Below are 21,659 nucleotides of genomic sequence, written 5' to 3' on the forward strand. Positions count from 1 at the left end.
CCAGGAATAAATCTGAAAACCACGAATTTGTGGTTACATCATTAAAAAAAAAAATTAAACGTGTTTCAATTTTCAAAATAAGATAACTATACCAAGTGGGGTGTCATATGAAAGGGCTATACCTGTACATTCTAAAACAGATTTTTATTTATTTTATGTAAGTATATATATAATAGTTTTTGAGTTATCGTGCAAAATGTTGGAAAAAATATCCGAGTACGGAACCCTCAGTGCGCGAGTCTGATTCGCATTTGGCCGGTTTTTTATTTTTTAATAATAATTGAGCCATCAGGCAGCCCTACCCAGTTACATAACCCAATCGTAGGTAGCTCTACACAAATCCATCATGCTTCGATGTCGTACGGACTCTGGTCTCGTGCTCAGATGATAACATCGAACCAGCTCGGAACATGTAATTAGATGTTCCTTTATTAGTTACCCACTCTTATTATTAGTTGCGAGACTATCTGATTAGTTACTTTGTTCGAAAACTTTTCTAAATCTTTTGTTTACACTTACCTACACTGTTATGGGAGTATCCATATCTATACCAATAAATAAAATTGGAGTGTCTGTCTGTAATTTCGAAATAACTACCTCATATTAAGCTCATAGGGTTATTTGAACGATACCTTAACTGAATCACACGTTTTTAAAAATTTTCTCTGTCTGTCTGTCTGTCTTTTTTTTTTTTTTTTGTTGACGCTGGGGAATGCATTTACGCATCCCCCCCCGGAGGGAGGGTATGTGGGACTCGCCGGCCGAGAGGCGACCGGAATACCCACTAAACCCCAGCGGCGCTACTGCGCGTCGCCTGGCGACTGGGTCACGGGAACGGCCGAAGCAAACAACCGCGACCCAGCCAGCGACGTCTGCCAAGGCAGACCCTCCACCGGGGACCTACTCGGTCCCCATCGACGCACCTCCGGGACGCACCAACGAAGTGCGTCCCCCGACCTTGGGACGCGCACGTCGCCCGCGTCCCATCCTCCGCTTCATCCACTGTGCCCTCTGCTAGTCAGAGGGACACGCGGAGAAACCTCCCCCCCCTGCCAGGTCATTAGCCATAGTCAACAATATCTCCGAAGAGAAATTATTAGCCATGTTACCGGGGCGCACCGGCCCGAACACTGCTCTTCCCCTCGGACGCATCCAAAAGCGACCAGCAGCATCCAGGCACACTGGGAGGTTACCTGGCTGGCGCCCCCTGTCTGTCTGTCTGTTTGAAAAGGCTAATCTTTGGAACGGCTGAACCGATTTTGACGGGACTTTCACATACAAGTAGAGGATTAACCAAGGAGTAACATAGGCTACTTTTTTAACCGACTTTGAAAAATGGAGTTGTGTTTTTCTACCTAATACATTGATATCTGCGAGATTTCTGAACCGATTTGCGTAATTTTTATTTTAATCGTTAAGGGAACTTTGCGACATTGTTCTATAAAAAATTTGGATTCCAACTCCTCAATCCTGATGCTGCAGGGGATCTGACCAATCCACGCGGGCGAAGCTGCGGGCATCATCTAGTTATACAATACACTCGTTGTTCCCGTAGATTCGCCTGTCCGTTGATTACCTCACGAAACACTTTACCTGCCTTAGTATAGTATTATTTGGATTTCTGTGACCTTACCGGTACCTATGCGGTATGCCTTGTACATTGAGTAAGAAATAAAAGCACAATAATTCAAGAGAAGGCACTTTACGAGCAAATATCAGAGGAAAAAATGAAACACAGCAGTTACGAATACATATTTTAATGGAAACAATGGAATATCTACTTACAAGCTACACTGGAATTCATGATAGGGACTTCTTTAGGGTGTTTCCTTCACCCTTAAAGCAAGTGATATATAATTAGGTAACTCCGAAAATTTAGAGGTGCATGCCCGGCATTGAACCCCTGACCTCCGATTAGCAGACGGACGTCCTAACGGATGACTACCACGTATCACCAAGCATCTACCACGACTGCCAGTGGTTCGGAATGCCTTTCCTACCGAGAAGAACCAGCAATAAACTCGGCGGTTGGAAAAAGAAATAACATAAACGAAAACCTTACGAGCTACATGCTTTAAAAAAGCTTCTATGATGATACTATTGCCATTAATTTGTACATTCATAAAATATCAAATATTTTTATTTCTTTTGTTTAATTCATATACTAGCTGTGCCCGCGACTTCGTTCGCGTGGAATAGTGACTTTTCGGGCAGCGTGATTCTTTAAATTGACATAACTTTTTTATTTATGAACCGATTGACATGAAATAAACACTAAATGTTAAGTGAAGCTTACTACAATATATTAGTGAAAACCGTATCTAAATCGAATAAGCCGTTTCTGATATTAGCGTGCACAAACACACAGACAAACAGACAAACAGACAAAAAAAAATTAATTACAATTTCGGGTTCGGCATCGATATAATAACAACCCCTGCTACTTTTTTCATATATATTTCCATTGTACAGACACCACTTTTCTACAATTTTATTATATGTATAGTAAGCGAAGAAGGCTTCTGTTATTTTAAAATTAATTTTTGCAGGTAATTTATAACTTTTATGCCACTATACTATATTTTTATATATACACATATTTCCATTCAGCCTTCGCGTCGCATTCGTCGCGTCAACTCACCATGTTTGACATGTTTACAATGTTACCCGTGAGGACTGTACGAGAATACCGATTTTTGGAGAACAATTTATCCATAGAGTCACAAATCTACCGATTCGCCATTTTATAAGTCTGCTGACCTCAGGCCTGTCAGTTATAAACAGTGCTGCCATTGATACGACAATTGCCATAATGTACGGTAATTCGACCACATAATTTCAGATGATACGGCATACGGTAGGTTTTTCATTGCCGTATGATAATATATTATGTCAATCCAATATCGTTTTTAAATGGATTCACAAGGATACAGCTTTAAGTTAATTACGATTCCGATCAAGTGAAATTTTCCTTAGACGTTTTATGTTTAGGTATACACAGTAATGCTGATTGTGAAAACTTGTTACTGCAACTGTAAATAAGATTCTTTTGGCAAAGCAAGTCATCAGGAATCAAGCAAACTGTACGACATTTTTAGCTACACGATATCGAAGTAGTTGAGTCTATTATAAATCTCTATGGCGATAATATAATATATTAATGAGATATCTAGATTTCTTTTTTCTATTTAATATAACCTATACTTTTTGTTTTTAATATGTATTTTTAATCAATAAAATAAGTCATAGTTACGGCAATTTCATGATTTTTAGGGATCCGTACCTCAAAAGGGAAAACGGAACCCTTTTTTTCATCAATCATATAAAAGGGCTTTACTTGTACATTCTAAAACGTGGGTAGGTAGGTCTTATAGCACAAGTACAGGAATAATTAATCTGAAAACCGTGAATTTGTGGTTACATCATTTAAAAAAAAATTAAAATGTGTTTCAATTTTCAAAATAAGATAACTATACCAAGTGAAGTATCATATGAAATGAAAGGGCTTTACCTGTACATTCATAAACAGATTTTCATTTATTTTTATGTATAATAGTTTTTGATTCATCCCTCAGTGCGCGAGTCTGGCTCGCACTCGGCTAGTTTTTTTATTTATAAATACGGCAATCTGAAGTTTCGAATACGGCAACTCTATCTAACTTGATGACAACTACGTAGATTACTTTACTCTATGGGCCTGATTTTCGAGAACAACGCAACGGTGGGGAACAAGATTTTGGAATAAAAGTTTTGTTGATTCATGTCTCATGATTGATTGTTCGTTCCGGTGATCGTGAATCGTGATGTTATCCATAATCCTATATAAAATCACTATGTGTACCATATTCTTGATTTAACCTAGACAAATATCAAGGGCATTTTGATGGTAAAAACTAAAAAATTCAAGTCAAAAACAAAGACCAAACAACCAACAAACACAAACCAATCAACATGAGTGATGAAAACAGTGAGTTTAGTAGCGAAGAAAGCGATGATTTAGAAAATAGCACTGCAATAACAGAAATAGATATTGAGGAACACAAACCCGGCACGAGTGCTTTCGTATCTCATGAAGCGTCTGCACCTGTGGCGACTTCGAGTCACGGGGAGAACGCCAAACTATCCAAAATCGAAACCGCCTTAATATGTAATAGAATACTGGATGTGAAATTGCGAAAACTTGAAGATTTACTGCAAACTCGATTACTCGAATGCCGCCGGAGACTAACTGAAGTTCAAGGTGGCCAAGTCCCCGAGGCGAACGCGTCGGAGCCGCGAAAACGAAAATTTACCTATGCCATCTTTGGGAAGCCATACTTTAAAGACAGGCGAGGTTTTCCCGCCCCGGACAACGAGGACACCATATTGATGAATAAATCTGAGATGTTCAACTTCTCGAACACATGCTCTGCTCCCGGATGGACTGTGAAGGACAAGTGCGAAGTTTCCAAGCTCATACACAAGATGTCGAAAGAAATTAAGAAGGAACAATTAAGTTCACAAATTCTATCCCTACAACGTGAAAATAAAAGATTGAAATCAACAAAAAATAATAGGAAAATATCCATCCTCAAAAAAGAGCTCCTTGGTGTCAATAGAGAGTCTCTCCAAACATTAGCTCTTCCGATAGACGAGGAGTACGACTGGCATCACATCGCTAACCAGATGAACAGCAGGCACACCGCTAATGAATATAGAGCTCTATGGAAACTTTTCCTGCATCCATCTATAAATAAAAATACTTGGTCCAAATCGGAACATGTTTCTTTGCAAAAAATTGCCTCCGAAAAGGAGTTGCAAGACTGGGATGCTATAGCTCAGGAGCTGGGCACCGGCAGAACCAGCTACCAGTGCTTTGTTTACTTCCGTACCAACATGAACAACAACTTTACAAAACGAACTTGGACAAAAGAGGAGGAAAATCATCTCTTGCTGTTAATCCAATATCATAGGGAGGGCAACTATATTCCTTGGGGCAAAGTTGCAGCCTCAATGGAAAATAGGACTAACATACAGGTTTATAACAAGTACGCTCGCCTCTTAGAATCCAGAAAAGGCAAATTTCTTCCTGAGGAAGATTCTGTTATACTAACGTGTGTCAATAAATTTGGGCCAAAGTACAGAAAGATAACTGAATATCTCCAGGGTCGTTCCATAACTCAGGTCCGGGAAAGACACCACCTCTTAACCAAAAGACAATATTCAACAGTTTGGACAATTGAGGAAGATAGGAGATTAGTTCGGTTGCTAGCCAACCAAGATGGATCTACTAATTTTTCAAATGTGTCACAATATTTTCCAGGAAAAGATAGAGTACACGTTAGAACTAGATACACAACATTATGTAGATGGATGAGAAGAAATCCTAATGTGGACCTCAAGCATGCACCGAGGCGTGGCCCAAGGCGTTTAGAACAGGGAAGGTCTACTGATGATCTCAATAAAGCTATAGAGAATTTAAAAAAACGTGTAGAAGAAGATGCTTTAGAAGGCAGAAAGGAAGCTAAGGACATAATTATCAAGAAGAAATCACAAATAAGTAAAGATTCACCAGAAGATGATATCGATGAAGCAATAGTAGCCCTTATCACTAAGGAGGAGGCGAGGAAAATAGACGCACGAAATTTACAAGCATCCCAAGAGGGACAAGAAAAAGATTCTGTAATTGATGAAGAGAACAAGAGTTGTAATATTACAGTTCTTCGAAATATACTGATTTTATTGAAAGCAAAATTGAATAAGCAAAAGTTTAAAGATAGTCCGTTATGTAATACATACAAAGGCCTACTAGATTGCAAACCTGGGCAGAACACAGTTAGAATCAGCACATATTCAAGAAAAGATTCATTCAAAAAGACTGTAATGGCAGAAAAAGTAGACATTTGGGGAAATACCTTAAAAAAGCCATTGTCATGTGTGCTTCCACCGCATTACGCAACAATTACTGGCTGCAAACAATTGATGAAACATTTCGTCAGCCCTGAAGCAGAAATGAAAGATTCCAAACATATGAATTTCTTTATCAAAAATGTTAAGGTCAAGGAGGAAATTGATCTTCTCATGGAACGCTTTAATTCCTTATTCCTCTGGCCGATGCTTCTATCGAGTGTGTCGCCAGAAGATTGTAAAATGACAAATGCAGAATTAACATCAAAAACTGTCACAAAATATGTTGATTGTAAAAAAGAAGACTATGGTCTTGCATTGCCACGACCTAGATACAAGCAAACATATGTTGATCTTACGTTGCCAGCAGAAACGATTGTGCCATCGACATCAAAATCTGCCGGACAAAATGTTGTCTCTGATAAACCAGACTACGGTTTAGCATTGCCACCGCCTAAATACAAGCAAAATAGAAACATTGAATATGAAACTATTATAGACTTGAAGGCATCAAAACCCGCCGACAAAATTAATATTGATGAAAGTTATTTTGTGGATCACTTCATGCCATGAATTTTGAACATTGTAGCTTCAATAGATCAGTGGTCAAGGACGGAACTGTTTGAAGATTGTTAAAACATTAGCAGTTGCACTATTGTTGCACCTACTCCGCCCCAAACCCGTATAATGCATACATTTTCAGAACTTGCTGCCCATACTCGCTCTGTCCCAACTGTCATGTCAAATGTATGACCCTTGGCCCTAATTTGCACGAGCGTTAAAAAAGCGTTGCGTTAAAACCCGGCGTTTTGCTGATAATACAAAGTGCGCGTTAAAAAAGCGTTGACGTGTGAACAGATACTTGGGAGTGCATTTGTTCTATTTGAACGCTTTTTTAACGGACGTTAAAAGAGCTCTCGTGCGAATGAGGCCTGAGTGACTGTGTTGCTTCGTTATCATTTAGTTTAAGGCCTCATTCGCACGGGAGCTTTTTAAAGTCCGTTAAAAAGCGTTCAAATAGAAAAAATGCATTCCCAAGTATCTGTTCACACATCAACGCTTTTTTAACGCGCACTTTGTATTATCAGCGTAACGCCGGGTTTTAACGCAACGCTTTTTTAACGCTCGTGCGAACTAGGGCTCAGTGACTAAGCTTCTAAATAAGGGAAAAAAAGGACTAAAGAGTTTGACATGTCTGTTGACACAAGCAAATATGGAGAATGAGTTCTCGAAATGTATACACTATACAGCATAACATGTGTCCAAACTAACAAAGGGAAATAGGTTTCCACTGTGTTGTGAATTGTGATGTCATAGCTAAAAATATATTATTTTGATATTTTGTAGGACAAAGTTCACTGTAAAGGTGCCCACGCACTTGAACTGAACCGCAGCTGAACTGCGCGTCGCGTCAGCGCCCCGCACGATATTCTCTTCAGCCGCGACGCGCGTACGTCACTGCCGTTCAGCTGCAGTTCAGTTCGAGTGCGTGGGCACCTTAAATAGTATTAAAAATATCATCATCATCATTATCTAAGCCTATTTTAGTCCACTACAGGACAAAGACCACTTTATAGCACACCATATACTTCTGCTCTTGGTGAGCAACATCCACCTCTTTCCAGCTGCTTCTTTGATATCTTCGTGCCATCTTGCAACATGCATTAAAAATATATTGAATCAAAATATATTTCTAACTAGGACATCACAATATGGCGGATATGATTTCCCTTTCTTAGCTTGAACGCATAATACTTATCAAACTCAGGAGTACTAAAACATGAGGGAAAGAGAGTGCTCTGCAAATGTGACCTAAGTGTCTTAGGTTGAGATCTATAGAGGGCACTTTGTCTTTGCTCAGACTTAAGACACTGTTAAAACAAGACAGCGTTATACCGTTGGCATAAATCTGTCTCGTTTTAACTGAAACTTAAGTCTAAGCAAAGTCAAAGTGCACTCTATAGATTTCAACGTTAGTTTTAAGCCTTCTACATAATGCCCTACATTGACCAGATTTTATTATGTCTTATTATTACTTTAGATAGCTACTTTTTAGGGTTCCTACCCGAACGAAGGGTGCCAATACTGCTTCTTCAATACTTCTTCTTCAATACTTCTTCTAGGGGGTCTTAGTAATAGGGTCCCGACTCCAATGGCTGCCCGTCTGTCTGTCAGCGGGATGTATCTAGTGAACCATAATAAATAGGTGAAATTTTTCACAGAATGTAGGTATATTTCTGTTCCCGCTATAACAACAAATAAGAATTTCAAAATGACTATTAAAAAAAAGGCTTATTTCTTGTAGATGGTACGGAACCCTTCATGCGCGAGTCCGGCTCGCACTTGACCGATTTTTTTTATGAATAATGATTTTTTTAATGAATAATTTTAATGATGAATAATTTGATTTTTTTAAATGAATAATAATGATTTTTTTAATGAATAATTTTAATGATGAATAATTAGATTTTTTTAAATGAATAATAATGATTTTTTTAATGAATAATGAATATTACCATTAATTAATATAAATATGACCTTTTAAGTAACTTGACACAAATTAAATGTATTGTATGTATGGAAGTATTGTATCTAATGTAGGTATGTACTTTCAATGAAATATAAAAACTGTAAAAACAAGGTTTTTAATTTATTATTCTGTCCTCCTTCACCTACACATTTTTATTAGGCTCAATTCACACCGGCATTGCAGCGGCCGAGCACTCGTATAGTAATTTTAAAGTATATCTACACACTTAACTAACAAGTGTAAATTAAAAATTTATAACACCCTCGACAAGTGAAGGTTACAGTAACTAGAAAAGAGCTGATAACTTTTTTTGGATTATTAAACCGATTTTTTTTGGATTATAGCTCTGAACACTCGATCAAGCCACCTTTCAAATAAAAAAAAACAATTAAAATCGGTTAATTAGTTTAGGAGCTACGATGCCACAGACAGATAGGTACACACGTCAAACTTATACCACCCCTCTTTTTGGGTTGGGGGTTAAAAAGTCTAATATTGCTTGAGAAGCTCGAAAAACGGGGCTCCAGCAGCATCGCGCGCTCCACATTTTGCTCACCCCTCGATTTAGAAGTGCTATAAATAACCAACCCCATCATTTACAATCTAAACGTACAGTTTCCTTGCCGAATGCAGGCCGCTGCAATCCCGGTGTGAATTGAGCCTTGCATGTCACCAAGGAGCATTTCTTTTTAACCCCCGACCCAAAAAGAGTGGTGTTATAAGTTTGACGTGTGTATCTGTGTGTCTGTGTATCTGTCTGTGGCATCGTAGCTCCTAAACTAATGAACCGATTTTAGTTTTTAGCTATAATCCAAGAAAATCGGTTCAGCCGTTTGAAAGTTATCAGCTCTTTTCTAGTTACTGTAACCTTCACTTGTCGGGGGTGTTATAAATTTTTAATTTACACTTGTTACTATTTTGGTGCGGAACCCTAATCAAGGAAATAGGTAGCGGGAATTTTTCAAAATAGAAGTGTTGCATGGACTTCGTCTGTGCTGGTGTTAGCTGGCGGGCGTGCTCTTTTTTTGTTAAAACTGACTGGAAAGCGCTCTAAAGGGGTGCCGTGCGTATGTCGCGTCGGCGAGTGCCGGCACAGACCGGGGTCCAATGTCCATACTTGTATAGTTTAACTAACTTGTAACAAGTTACTAACTTGTTACAAATAACTACAAACTTGACATTGGCTAATCTTTGTAAAGCCAGAAGAGAGAGAAAAAAAAAGTGTTGCATGCGGAGCGAAATGTCAGTTTGATGATTTAAGCCAATAGCACCTGTACTATTACGTATTATGAGCCAATAGTGAGTGAATGTTCATGAGTGTTGGCCAATCAGAGGTGGAATTGCGATCACTAGCGCCCACCTGTCAAGTGTCAATGTCAAACTACTTGAATAGGCCCCAAACAAAACGGCTGAAGTGTCGAAATCAAAACACTGATATTTTAACGTATTTTAAACCATTTTTTTCTTATAGTTGTATATAAATTGTATAAACTTACGGAAAAGCATTGATCTAGAATTTGTAACTCATCACGAAAAATGGCAGACGACGATTGTGAGTAAACTTTAATATAACCTCAAAAATGGTTTGTTTTGATTCATTAGTTCCATAGTTTTTGAAAAATTATGGTAAATCGGATTGGATTTCTGGTACTGCCACCATGTTTATGCCATGTCTACTGTACCGTCAAGCGATTTAGCGTTCCGGTACGAGCGGTCATCAAAATCGGTTAAACTGATGGGACACATCACACACTTTCCACTTACAATATTTATTAACTATGTATGGACTAGAAGAAGAAGAAGATGGACTAGCTAGATGATATTCGTGACTTGGTCCCGACACAGGTTTTTAAAAGTTTTTGTCTTTCTCCTGGAAGTTAAATTGTATCTACCTTTTGCCAAAATTGACTCTGTTATAAGGTTACAAAAATACATACTTTCGTATTTGTAATATTTGTGTGGATTATGCAGCGAGAAGCATATTTTTTTTTTCCTTTATTGTTCACAAACATTAAACACAATTATAAGCACAGATAGCCATCCTCTGTAAACTGTAAAAAGTTTATATGAGGATGGCGAGTTCACTAATACTAATCTATATACTTAAGTACTTTAAATTAGTAATCTATTAAAAAACTGAAATTATTAATATTTAATAACAAAAATAAGCTTATAAATAGCATAAACCATGTTTATGCTATTTTTATAGAATTATAATTTTTTATAAATTATATTTTTAAAGATCTACTGTCCCTAAAATAAGTAGAAAACCTGTGTATTAGGCGATATGGTAGTTCAAATTTATGCTAGGTACTTTAATAAAGCTACTTCTGTTCTAGGTCCGTCCGACAGCAGCCTTTTAGTGATAATAGTAGACACAAATCCAAACCAACGGTATATAACTGAGGACCCAAAGGTGCTGACAGGATGCCTCGATGCAATTATAGCGTTTGCTAACTCCCACTTGATGCAAAAATCCAGAAACCAGCTAGCTGTGATAGGCTGTCATTTTCACAAAAGGTGTGTTAATAGAATTTTGGATTTATCAAAGGAATGCTTGGAAGTCAGTGCAATATGTAGTTAAAGTGTGGCTTAGAAACCCATCCGGCCCACTACTGAGCACAGATCTTCTCAGAATGAGAAGGGTTTAGCCTATGATCTGCCATGCCGGCCAAGTGCAAATTGGACTTTATACACCCTTGAGAACATTAAAATAAATAGTATTAACACAGCATAGTTCTTCATTATGTCTACAATATTTCTAAAAATTATTGAAATTCACCTACATTACAGGGAATAAATTTGAAAATTTACAACTAGACGATCCTCTTAAATTCCATTAATTTCCTTTTCCAGTGAATACTTGTACCCCTCCCCGGGCAAACCTTTGGATGTGCGACAAATTGATGGCCAGTATGAGCTGTTTACACTTGTAGAGAAAACTATCAAAATGAGGTAACTTCTTTTGAAAATATACTAACACTATACATATACACTATCTGAGGAAAGAAATTAGTATGGTGCTCTCTCTGTCATTCACATAATATAAATGATAGAGACAAAAATCTAAGTTGGTGAATCATTTTGTTTCACAAACATCTCTTCAAGAATCATTTGAAAACATAGTAGTCAATTAGAAAACATAGTTTTGTTGGTAGTTTGTTATAGATGCCCTGCTAATTCTTGTGGATATAGGTTGCATTTCGGGATAAAAAGTAGCCTATATCCATCTGTAAGATGCAAGCTATCCTGTACAAAAAAAAAATGAACTTTATTATAAGTATAGGTTGTTACCACACTGTCTCAACCCCGATGCACAGCGAGCTGAGTCCCTATGAAAAAGGACCCTAGATGGGTTGAAAACTAGTCGGGCTTACGTCAACTAACTACGTGAATATAGCCGTAACAACCTGTACTTATAGTGGAAATCACTCACAGTAAAATGATGAACTTCATCCAAGTTGACATAGGTTTTTTTAAAATCCCATGGAAACTCTTTGATTTTTTGGGACAAAAAGTTCATCCTCGGAATGCAATTATCTCTGTATCTTTTAATGAAATGGGTTAAAAAGATAGGCAGTGAAAAGACGGACAGACAGACATACTTTCGCATTATATTAGTATGACTGCCTTGTTGGTCTACTGGTCCTGGGTTAGAGTCCCGGGTCGGGCCAAAAAGTAGATATTGGATTTCTCTGTTAAGAAATTTCTTGTACCTACTAGCCCCGGGGTCAGGAAGTTGGTGCTGTTGGAACCCCGTGCCTCGGAGAGCACGCTAAGCCGTCAGTCCTGCGCTTGATCTCTCTCTAGTCGTATCGGATTTCCGTCACATCAGACTATGAGAGTGAGGGAATAGACAATGCACCCGTGTCTGCGCACACCCTTGTACACTATAATATCTCCTGCTTTATCTTTGGCTTATCTCTATGGAGATTGGCGGCCATGGCCGTGGTCGGGAGGACATTATTACGGATCTATGAACCAGCAGCTCAATTGCGGTAGACTGACAGCTACAATGCCACGATCGCAATCACCTCTGATTGGTTGACGCTCGCTCACTATTGGCTACAATGCATTGTTGCAACAAGAATAACATAAATTCAGCCAATCACAACATTTGCGATTATAACAATGATTGATGCAGGTTTTTCGGAATCGACCTGCAGAACACACAGACATTTGTCACAATTGTTACAGATTAGTAAACTTAATAAAGAGTCAGCCGCAGGAGGAAAGGCCGGGGGAGTCTCTGTTGGCTGGAGCTTTGGCGATGGCTCTATGTTTTATTACTAGGGTAAGTAAAAAGACCAAAATCCAAATTTACGGGCACATTCCATTTTTTATGATGAAAAGACGGCCTCGTCGCGTTGCTGGCCGCTGCCGTTCCAGTGTGAATTGACCTTAAGGCACGGGTATCATCAGTTTCATATCAATCGGTTGAATGTATAGGACGTTGAGAATCCCGTGGGAACTTGATTTTCCGGGATAAAAAGTAGTAACAGTTTTACAATAATGTTCAAACTTCAAATCAAACAACACAGCCATAGAATAACTTATTATATTACAAAATACAAAATTCAAATTACAAAAATGTCCAAATCCTCTAGGTACATAGGTTTTTAATTTATTTATTGGCACTAGGCAAACAAATTTTGTTGCTCTCTTAAAATCTTCGAGAAAATCTGAAAAAACGAAATAAGTAGGCATTAAATACACATACCTTTATATAATATTTATAATATTAGGGCTTTGCCCTACCAAGGAACGGACAGACTAGAAAATATAACAAGTGATGAAAGAAATCCCTCATCTATGGATCAAACCAGCTTTCGTTGAACAACAAAAAGAGAGGCTAATAAATATATAAAAAAAAACCGGCCAAGTGCGAGTCAGACTCGCGCACTGAGGGTTCCGTACTCAGGTATTTTTTCCAACATTTTGCACGATAAATCAAAAACTATTATACATAAAAATAAATGAAAATCTGTTTTAGAATGTACAAGTAAAGCCCTTTCATATGATACCCCAGTTCGTATAGTTATCTTATTTTGAAAATCGAAACATTTTAATTCTATTTTACTTCTATGATTACCTTTTCAACCTTTTCAGTTTATTTCTCTGTGATAGGATAATGTTCTGAGCTCGAAGCAATTCATTCTGCTCTCGCAAAAGATCATTGTGTTCACCTAGCCCTTCATGTATACTCTGAAAAATGTGGTTGTATTGACTTTACAAGAACAATATTATTCAAGAAGGGAATTATATGGCTACCTTCACTTGCCTTTTAATAGATTCAAAACTGGACTTTTGAAATGGCTTAATATGCACAATTTTTAGGACCTTAAGGAATTTTTTGACTTCAAATTGAGTAGGTAACATGGACTTTGAGTGATGTTAACTCCTAATGTTTCACGCACGTAATTTGCACGCCATTCCATGACAAATGTGGTGATACCCAATTTAATTGTAATAACTATTGTAACCTATCATTTGAGCAAATAAAATGATTTGATTTGATTTGGGCATGCAATTAGTAATGAAGGTATCCAAAAGAATTGTTACTTGTAAAATTTCATTATTATCACGCAAGTGGTCAAATGATTCGTCCAGATGTTCTTTGCTTTGGGCTGTTGGATGGCTGGTGGATAGGGTTGGATGCCTGGGAGCAGGGGTTGGATGCTTGGTAGAAAGGGTTGGATGGCCGGTAGAAAGGGTTGGATGGTTGGTAGAAGGGGTTGGATAGCTAGTGGATCGGGTTGGATAGCTGGTGGTAAGGGCTGGATTGCTAGTGGAAGGGGCTGATGAAATATTTTCTTCAGCGTTATCATGACGTGCTGCTTTTTTCAAGTCCTTCCATGTCTGCAAATAAAACTACAATTATTATGCACTTCTTTGTCGCTGACATGTATTATTTAATTTATTTTATTTTATTTATTTGGGTCAATAAACAATTACATATTTTATATTAAAACTATATATCTATCGTACAATATTAGTAAATATGTAATCAACTACACTATCCACAGCTTAACAATAAAACTAGGGTGACACAATATGAATAAACTACTTAACCTTAAATAAACAAAGAACTTAACAGGGCTCTCTCCGTCACTCGTTTCCACTCGTTTCATACAATCGTAGTTCCAATTTCATTTGAATGTTAAGCAACCAAAGTCCATGAAATTTTGCAGACATATTCTAGAAACTAATATCTGTGTCTGTGGTGTTTTAGATTTATCTAAAAATATGTAGTTTTAAAATTACAGGGGCTCAAAGATTTGTATGAAAATTTTAAGACCGCGTAACTTTGAAACCGAATATTTTAACAGAAATCTGGAAAACCACAGACATAGATATTAGTTTCTAGAATATATGTGCAAAATTTCATGGGCTTTGGTTGGTTGTTGAGTTTGCGGCCTATTGCTAATTGTTAGTTTTTATTTTTATAGATTTAGTTTAGTTAACACATGTTTATGTCACTAGTCACTAGCAATAAGAAAGCAATAAAACCTATTTATTATTATTATTAATATTCAAATGAAATTGGAACTACGATTGTATGAAACGAGTGGAAACGAGTGACGGAGAGAGCCCTCTTAAACTGTACAATAATTAAAAACAACTTTTAATGTGTGGTTTCAAAACAAAAAAAAAACAAAAAGTAACTATTGTTTACAAAATAAGGGAGACAAAGGTAAATAGAGAAATACTTAAGAGGGGTCTCTCCGTCACTCGCTCCATACAATCGTAGTTCCAATTTCATTTGAATATTAAGCAACCAAAGTCCATGAAATCTTGCGGACATTCTAGAAACTAATATCTATGCCTGTGGTTTTCCAGATTTCTGTTAAAATATTAGGTTTCAAAGTTATGCGGTCTTAAAAATTCACATACAAATTTTGAGCTCCTGTAATTTTGAAACTACATACTTTTAGAAAAATCTAAAACACCACAGGTACAGATATTAGTTTCTAGAATATGTCTGCAAAATTTCATGGACATTGGTTGCTTGATATTCAAATGAAATTGGAACTACGATTGTATGAAGTAAGTGACGGAGAGAGCCCTGTTAAGTATCATAAGCACTGATGACATGTAATATTATTATCATTTCAACTTTGTGTACTGACTTTAACACAAAATTGTAGTATTAAGTTATGTACTTACCTGTTTCCACTGATCAATTGACCTGTCTGGCCCATATTTTTTTAATATATTTTTCAAAAGTTGCCACTGGGTTTCTGCCCTTCTAGCCTCTAAGGGCCCTGCGAAATTACCAGTGGCAAGGCGATTGTGGGTCGCCATAAAGTCGACCAACATTTCTATTTGGGCTTTTTTGCTTCTTGATCTGAATAATAATAATAATAATAATAATAATAATAATCCTTTTATTTAAAGCAACTATGGCTCAATTTGTTAGTATACAGACACTTAAAAACCTAATGTTAGTACCTTACCTAAACTATATTCGTGGCAACAGACAGAATTATTTACAAAGGTGGCCTCACCAACACTTTAACAATGTGTTTAAGCATTGGTGAGTCCATCTTGCTCGCAAACATGTTCAGGATGCTGTTGGAACCTGAGCGCAGTCTTTTCAGCAGTGATGCGGACTTCTTCCGCATTATTGCAAAGAAGTCATCAGTCCGCTCGTCTGCGAACATGCCTGAGGCTGAACAGAACCGCGGCAAGCCCAACAGCATCCTAAAACCATTATTATACTGCACCCTTAGGGTGTCTATGGCCTTTTTTGAAAAGTTGACCCACAAGCTTCCCGAGTAGAAGTTTTGGCAGTATGCCTTGAAAAGCGTGATTTTTGTCTCTTTACTACATCGGGCGAACCTGCGGGCCAACATATTACATTTAACTGCCAAGGCCCTTCTCTCTCTCTAAATAATAATAAACACAAATATTTGTCAAATAATTGAGGATAGAATTAGAATGAAACAACACGTTAAAAATAGTAAGTATTTATCTATAATTTTGAGATTTCTTGGGAGAATAAATTTCGTTTCACTATTTTTCATTACATTTCGCTTTTCAAAAGGAAAACAATAGTCACTTGTAAACATACGACTTTGGTACTTATTAAGTATATTACTTGTAAAACATTTTATGATAGAACTTACTTTTTCATACTCATTTTTTACCAATTGGGCGTAATTTACTTCGCCAAAATGCAAGAATTGAAGAGCCAATTTTAAAAGAATGGTTATAGGCACAGTTTTACTCGTAAAACTATGTAATATGTAATAGGCATCGATGTATAGGTGATGAGAATTTCCCCTATTTTAAATTTTTCAATTTCTAATTTTGTTTCTAATTTTTGTAGGTAGCAGTTTAAATCACAGAGTTAAATTACAATATTTTCAAGGACACAAATTTTTTTAAACTATTTTATGGCTCCGGATTCTAATAGCCCTTTTAAAATTAAAAAAACGGCCACAGACAAGTAACATAAATCAGCAGCACAGATAAAAATAATGACTGGAACTTTGCTGTGGTGGCGTTTGTTGGCGCGCGTGTTGTGACTTTTTGGAGTGTTTTTTTGTTAGAAGTGGCCGGTTTTTGTGTCCCGCTGGTGTTTATTGGTGGTGGAACTGACCAAGGAACTGACTGAGAAGCGCTCTAGAGGGGCGCCGCGTGTATGTCGGCGGGCGCCAGCACAGACGAAGTCCATACTTATACATATAGTTTTCCTAACTTGTAAATAACTACACACTTGACATTGGCTAATCAGTGTAAAGCCAGACGAGAGAAGAAAAAAAAAATGACTTTTTGACATTCGTGGGGACTAGCCTTTCCCCGTTCTACTGTGAATAGAATACTGGATAATTTATCCACCCATGCGCCCATGCTCGGAGAGTACAGTCCGACAAAGCTCTTTTGGCGCGTAGCCAAAATTGAAACTAAAGCCGCCATCTAGAGAAGTGCACAAAGCGACAACTGCGCCCTCACTCATGTGCCAAAAGAGCCTTGTCGGACTGTATAATGCTGGCGGGGAAGATACAATTTTTATCCTTTCCTCGGGGAGAATCTCTAGACTGGTATAATAGATAAATGTGCAACCCATGCTCACCCGGTCGGTAGGCGGTAGTGGAGTGGTGCCTAGGAACCTACTCAGTTATGTGTTATAGATATTCAATTCGCCTGTCTTCGTTTTTGCTAGTGTTTTGGTTACACTGTATATGCCTATAGTATGTATAACTCGGTCAAGACTCAAGCTAAGTTTGCACCTCGCTGGAATGCGGCGCCTCTCCCACTTCCCCGCCCACCTCCCCGCGGTCGTCTTGTCGCGTCAGTACGGTTCGCATACCGTACCTAAACGTCAGTGTGGCGTTATTGACGCGAGGTGCAAACTTAGCTTGGGACTTCGTCTGTGTTGGCATTTGCTGGCGCGCATGAGGTGCCTTTTTGGAGTGTTTTTTTTTTGTTTTTTTTTTTTTTTGTGGGCGGTTTTTGTGTTTACTGGTGTAACTGACTGGAAAGCCTCCCTAGAGTATAAATGTTCCTTGTGGAAAGCGCTCTAAAGGGACGCCGCGCGTGTGTCGGCGAGCGCCGGCACTGACGAATTCCATACTTATATTGTTTCCCTAACTTGTAAATAACTACAAACTTCACATAGGCTAATCTCAGTAAAGCCAGACGAGAGAAAAAAAAACTTAGCTTGAGGGAGTGATGATTGAATACAGATGCGCAGGCAGTCTCCGCCCGGGATCCGCTTGAGCAGCCGCATCCTCATCGTGACCGGCAGCTCCGACACCGCGGCGCAGTACATCAACTACATGAATGTGTTCTTTACTGCACAGGTAAGATATTTTTTTTTAATAAAAAAATAGCGAGCAAATGAGCAGGTGGGTCACTTGGTGTTAAGTGATTACCGCTGCTCGAAATATGTACTTCAAGAATCCCAATGCGGTTGAAAGGGGTGAGGGGGATGCTCTGAAAGAGAAGAGGTAAGATAAACGGGGTATTTTTGGCGGTAAACGCACAAACTTGTGTTTTCGTTGGGTTAAATTGCACTAAGTTTTGTGAATCCCATTCAAACACTTTACCTAGGCAGGTTTCTATGTCAGACACAAGTTTAGCCCTACACGCCCCTAGGATTACGCGGGTAAGCTGTGCATGTCCTTTGTAGAGGGCATCACCCGTACTATCATCCGCATAGCAATGGATGTTGTTGTCATGTGACATGTCATTGATATGCAGGATGAACAGTGTGGGTGATAAAACTGAGCCCTGTGGGACGCCAGCGTTGATGGGCTTGAGTTCCGAGAAAAAACCGTCGACAGCGACTTTAATGCTGCGGCGATCAAAGAAGCTGGCGACCCCAATTACATAGCTTCTCTGGTAGTCCTTAGGATGGTAGTTTCGATAGAAGTACCCCATGCTAAACCCTATCAAAGGCTTTTACAATATCAAGACTGACCCCAGGGCCTCTCTCTTGCTGTCAATGGCTTCCGCCCAGCGGTGCGTGAGAGATATAAGAAGATCATTAACTCATCAGCCGTGGCGAAAACCGTATTGACGATCACTGATCAGCTGATGCTCCTCGAAAAAAGATAAAAGGCAGAAATTCGTTTGAAATACCAGTAAAATTCAAATTCAAATTCAAATTCAAAATATTTTTATTCAATTAGACTTTTACAAGTTCTTTTGAATCGTCAAAAGCATCTACCACTGGTTCGGAATGCCTTTCCTACCGAGAAGAACCAGCAAGAAACTCGGCGGTTGCTCTTTTCAAAGATCTGATATACAATATTATGCCATATGTATAAAAGCAATTGAAGTCCTGCGCATTGCTGGAGCGAATTGCAGGTCAAATCCACGCTTTTTTATCATTTACATAATCTTCGATAGTATAATATGCTTTTCTCAGGAGCATATTTTTAAATAGTATAAATGGCTTTAGCACTTGGCCCACTTGGCACTTTCTAGTGTATCATCAATATCAACCGATATACGTGAGTCCAGTTGTAAGAGATTTATATTTATGTATATTTTTCAGAAGCAGCAAGTATTGTTAGACGTATGCTCGCTGGACAAACATCTCAGTTTACTGCAACAAGGCTGCGACATCACAGGAGGTCTCTACTTGAAGGTCCCTTCTTTGGACGGCCTGCTGCAGTATTTACTGGTGAGTCTCTCGTTTGGTAGCTTGGTGTCTTAAACCAAGATGGCGCCACCATGGCCAGATTGACCTTGGATCACATTTGTAAAGCACTGTCCCTTTCACTCTCGTGCTTTTATATCTTCTGTCTTACTTATCAGTGAGCCCGAATTTTATGTGCCTTGTCATACATGGTGTAATCAGAATGCTAGCAAAATTTTAGCGTTATTATAATTCTATCTGAATACAATCCAATGCCAGTAACCATTATCCTTATCTTGTAGTTTTAATGATTTAATATTTTTGAAACCCGCATTGTATAGCGTGCAAAACTTGGGGTCAATACCTCACCTGCGACACGCCATTGACTTCAAGCAACCTATTTACGGAACGTTCGTTGACCTCTAGCGCCAGTCAGATGTTTTATTTGCAACTTCTTTTTTTTGTGTGTACAGGAGTTAAAAAAAAAAAGTTTCGTAGTTTTTTTATGGTACGTATCTTACCAGTAATCATCAGTACTATTACCTGTCTTCGTTTTTGCTAGCGTTCTGGAGGTTACACCCTGTATTATGAACATAACATAGTAGGTATAATGTCATTGTTTCAGTGGGTATTTCTGCCAGAAGCGTGGGAACGCAAGGAGTTAGTGTTGCCCGGTCGAGGCAGAGTGGACTACAGGGCCGCTTGCTTCTGCCATCGCGAACTACTCACCATTGGCTATGTGTGCTCCGTGTGTCTTAGTGGTAAGTGGTCATTAAAAAAAATCCTTAGCCTATACATCGGCAACATAGATAAGATAAATTTTATTAGGCTCAACAACAAATATAACATAAACATAACAAGACATATTGACTTAAATCCATACTTCCATACTTAATAATATTATAAATGCGAAAGTGTGTCGGTCTGTCTGTCTGTCTGTCTGCTAGGTTTTCACGGCCCAACCACTGAACCGATTTTAATGGGTACAGACTTGGGATACATCCCGGGGAAGGACATAGGCTACTTTTTATCCCGGAAAATTAAAGAGTTTCTACGGGATTTAAAAAACCGAAATCCACGCGGGCGAAGCCGCGGGCATCCTCTAGTTGGTTATACATAATGACAAAACATTACTGTGCACCTGTTTACCGAACTAGTAAAAACTGTGTCTCGGAAAACAGGTATGAACTACCACATGCTATGATCTTGCGATCCTATAGAATAGAATAGATTTTTATTCAAATAAACTTTTTAAAAGTGCTTTTGAATCGTCAAAATAATCTACCATTGGTTCGGAATGCCGTTCCTACCGAAAGGAACCAGCAAGAAACTCGGCGGTTGCTCTTTTCAAGTACCTATTAATTTTACAATTCCAATAATATTATAAAATGTGAAAGTGTGGATGTTTGAATGTTTTTTGAAGATTTGGGTGATGGACATAGATTTTACCCAATTTTTAGATATTAACACATAGGCTACTTTTATCCCGAAAAATCAAGAGTTCCCACGGGATTTTTAAAAACCTATATCGACCGGAACGCAGTCGCGGGCATCAGCTAGTGCTAATAATTTAAGAAACGTTAAGTTAATATTATCTTTTTTATTTTCAGTGTTCTGTAAATTCAGTCCGATCTGCACAACTTGTCAGTGAGTATAGATTTTTTTTACAATAGATTTCAATGTATAATTTTTAAAAATAAGAATTATTATTCTATGGAATTAAATATATTCACTTAAAAAAAAAATTTTTTTTCAGCACGGTGTTCAAAATCGGAGGTCCCCTCGCCATCAAGTTAAAGAAGAAGAAAATGAAAACTTAACAAAATAGATCTATAAGTTAATGATCGATTTAATGATTTAGATTATTTATCAATCAATAAAAGCACATTGATGTACGTAAATTGATTACAAAATAAATAATAGTAATTTGTATGTGGTTTTTTTTTGTTTTCATACAAGTTAGCCTTTAAGGGGCAAGCGACGGGCAGACCCCTCGCATCCACCTTAACTGCGATCTCACCTGATGGTAAGTGATGATGTAGTCTAAGATGGAAGCGGGTTAACTTGGAAGGGGTATGAGTAATGGCATCGATTCTGATCTTTGAGTTCTTGATGCATTCATAACATATTCGGTAAGTAATAATTAATACC

General features: G+C 38.1%; 3 protein-coding genes across 4 annotated transcripts; 2 read left to right on the plus strand and 1 right to left on the minus strand.

Annotated features, from left to right (window-relative positions):
• Positions 1 to 508: 508 nt before the first annotated feature.
• On the minus strand, positions 509 to 16,891 carry LOC123877657. 2 transcript variants are annotated; one of them, XM_045924507.1, is made up of 6 exons: positions 16,546 to 16,891; positions 15,584 to 15,764; positions 13,979 to 14,275; positions 13,509 to 13,621; positions 13,064 to 13,098; positions 509 to 519 (listed from the first exon to the last, which is right to left on the minus strand). In XM_045924507.1, the coding sequence occupies exons 1-5, from the start codon at positions 16,557 to 16,559 to the stop codon at positions 13,080 to 13,082; spliced, it is 624 nt and encodes a 207-aa protein (XP_045780463.1). In that variant the 5' UTR covers positions 16,560 to 16,891; the 3' UTR covers positions 509 to 519; positions 13,064 to 13,079. The 2 variants fall into 2 exon arrangements, with proteins under 2 accessions (XP_045780463.1, XP_045780462.1); XM_045924506.1 differs by lacking the exon at positions 509 to 519 and having other exon boundaries at positions 12,957 to 13,098.
• LOC123877632 (snRNA-activating protein complex subunit 4-like) lies at positions 3,692 to 6,749 on the plus strand. The gene is made up of 2 exons (XM_045924458.1): positions 3,692 to 6,143; positions 6,255 to 6,749. The coding sequence occupies exons 1-2, from the start codon at positions 3,952 to 3,954 to the stop codon at positions 6,457 to 6,459; spliced, it is 2,397 nt and encodes a 798-aa protein (XP_045780414.1). The 5' UTR covers positions 3,692 to 3,951; the 3' UTR covers positions 6,460 to 6,749.
• On the plus strand, positions 9,804 to 21,440 carry LOC123877652 (general transcription factor IIH subunit 3). The gene is made up of 9 exons (XM_045924500.1): positions 9,804 to 9,968; positions 10,756 to 10,936; positions 11,273 to 11,371; positions 12,614 to 12,710; positions 18,109 to 18,225; positions 19,425 to 19,553; positions 20,134 to 20,269; positions 21,119 to 21,155; positions 21,265 to 21,440. Exons 1-9 carry the CDS (start codon positions 9,953 to 9,955, stop codon positions 21,326 to 21,328), a joined length of 876 nt encoding a protein of 291 aa, XP_045780456.1. The 5' UTR covers positions 9,804 to 9,952; the 3' UTR covers positions 21,329 to 21,440.
• The last annotated feature ends 219 nt before the right edge of the window (positions 21,441 to 21,659 follow it).

Source organism: Maniola jurtina, chromosome 24, assembly GCF_905333055.1.
Source record: "Maniola jurtina chromosome 24, ilManJurt1.1, whole genome shotgun sequence".
Lineage (NCBI taxonomy): Eukaryota > Metazoa > Arthropoda > Insecta > Lepidoptera > Nymphalidae > Maniola > Maniola jurtina.

Coding starts and splice junctions, on each gene's coding strand:
- LOC123877632 (XM_045924458.1), top strand. CDS start 3,952: ATGAGTGATGAAAACAGTGAGTTTAGTAGCGAAGAAAGCGATGATTTA. Junction 6,144..6,254: donor TGTAAAATGACAAATGCAGA/ATTAACATCAAA, acceptor TACGTTGCCAGC/AGAAACGATTGTGCCATCGA.
- LOC123877652 (XM_045924500.1), top strand. Junction 10,937..11,272: donor GGCTGTCATTTTCACAAAAG/GTGTGTTAATAG, acceptor TTCCTTTTCCAG/TGAATACTTGTACCCCTCCC. Junction 20,270..21,118: donor GTGCTCCGTGTGTCTTAGTG/GTAAGTGGTCAT, acceptor TTTTATTTTCAG/TGTTCTGTAAATTCAGTCCG.
- LOC123877657 (XM_045924507.1), bottom strand. Junction 14,276..15,583: donor CAATTGATCAGTGGAAACAG/GTAAGTACATAA, acceptor TTTTATTTGCAG/ACATGGAAGGACTTGAAAAA. Junction 13,622..13,978: donor ATAATAATGAAATTTTACAA/GTAACAATTCTT, acceptor CACATTTTTCAG/AGTATACATGAAGGGCTAGG.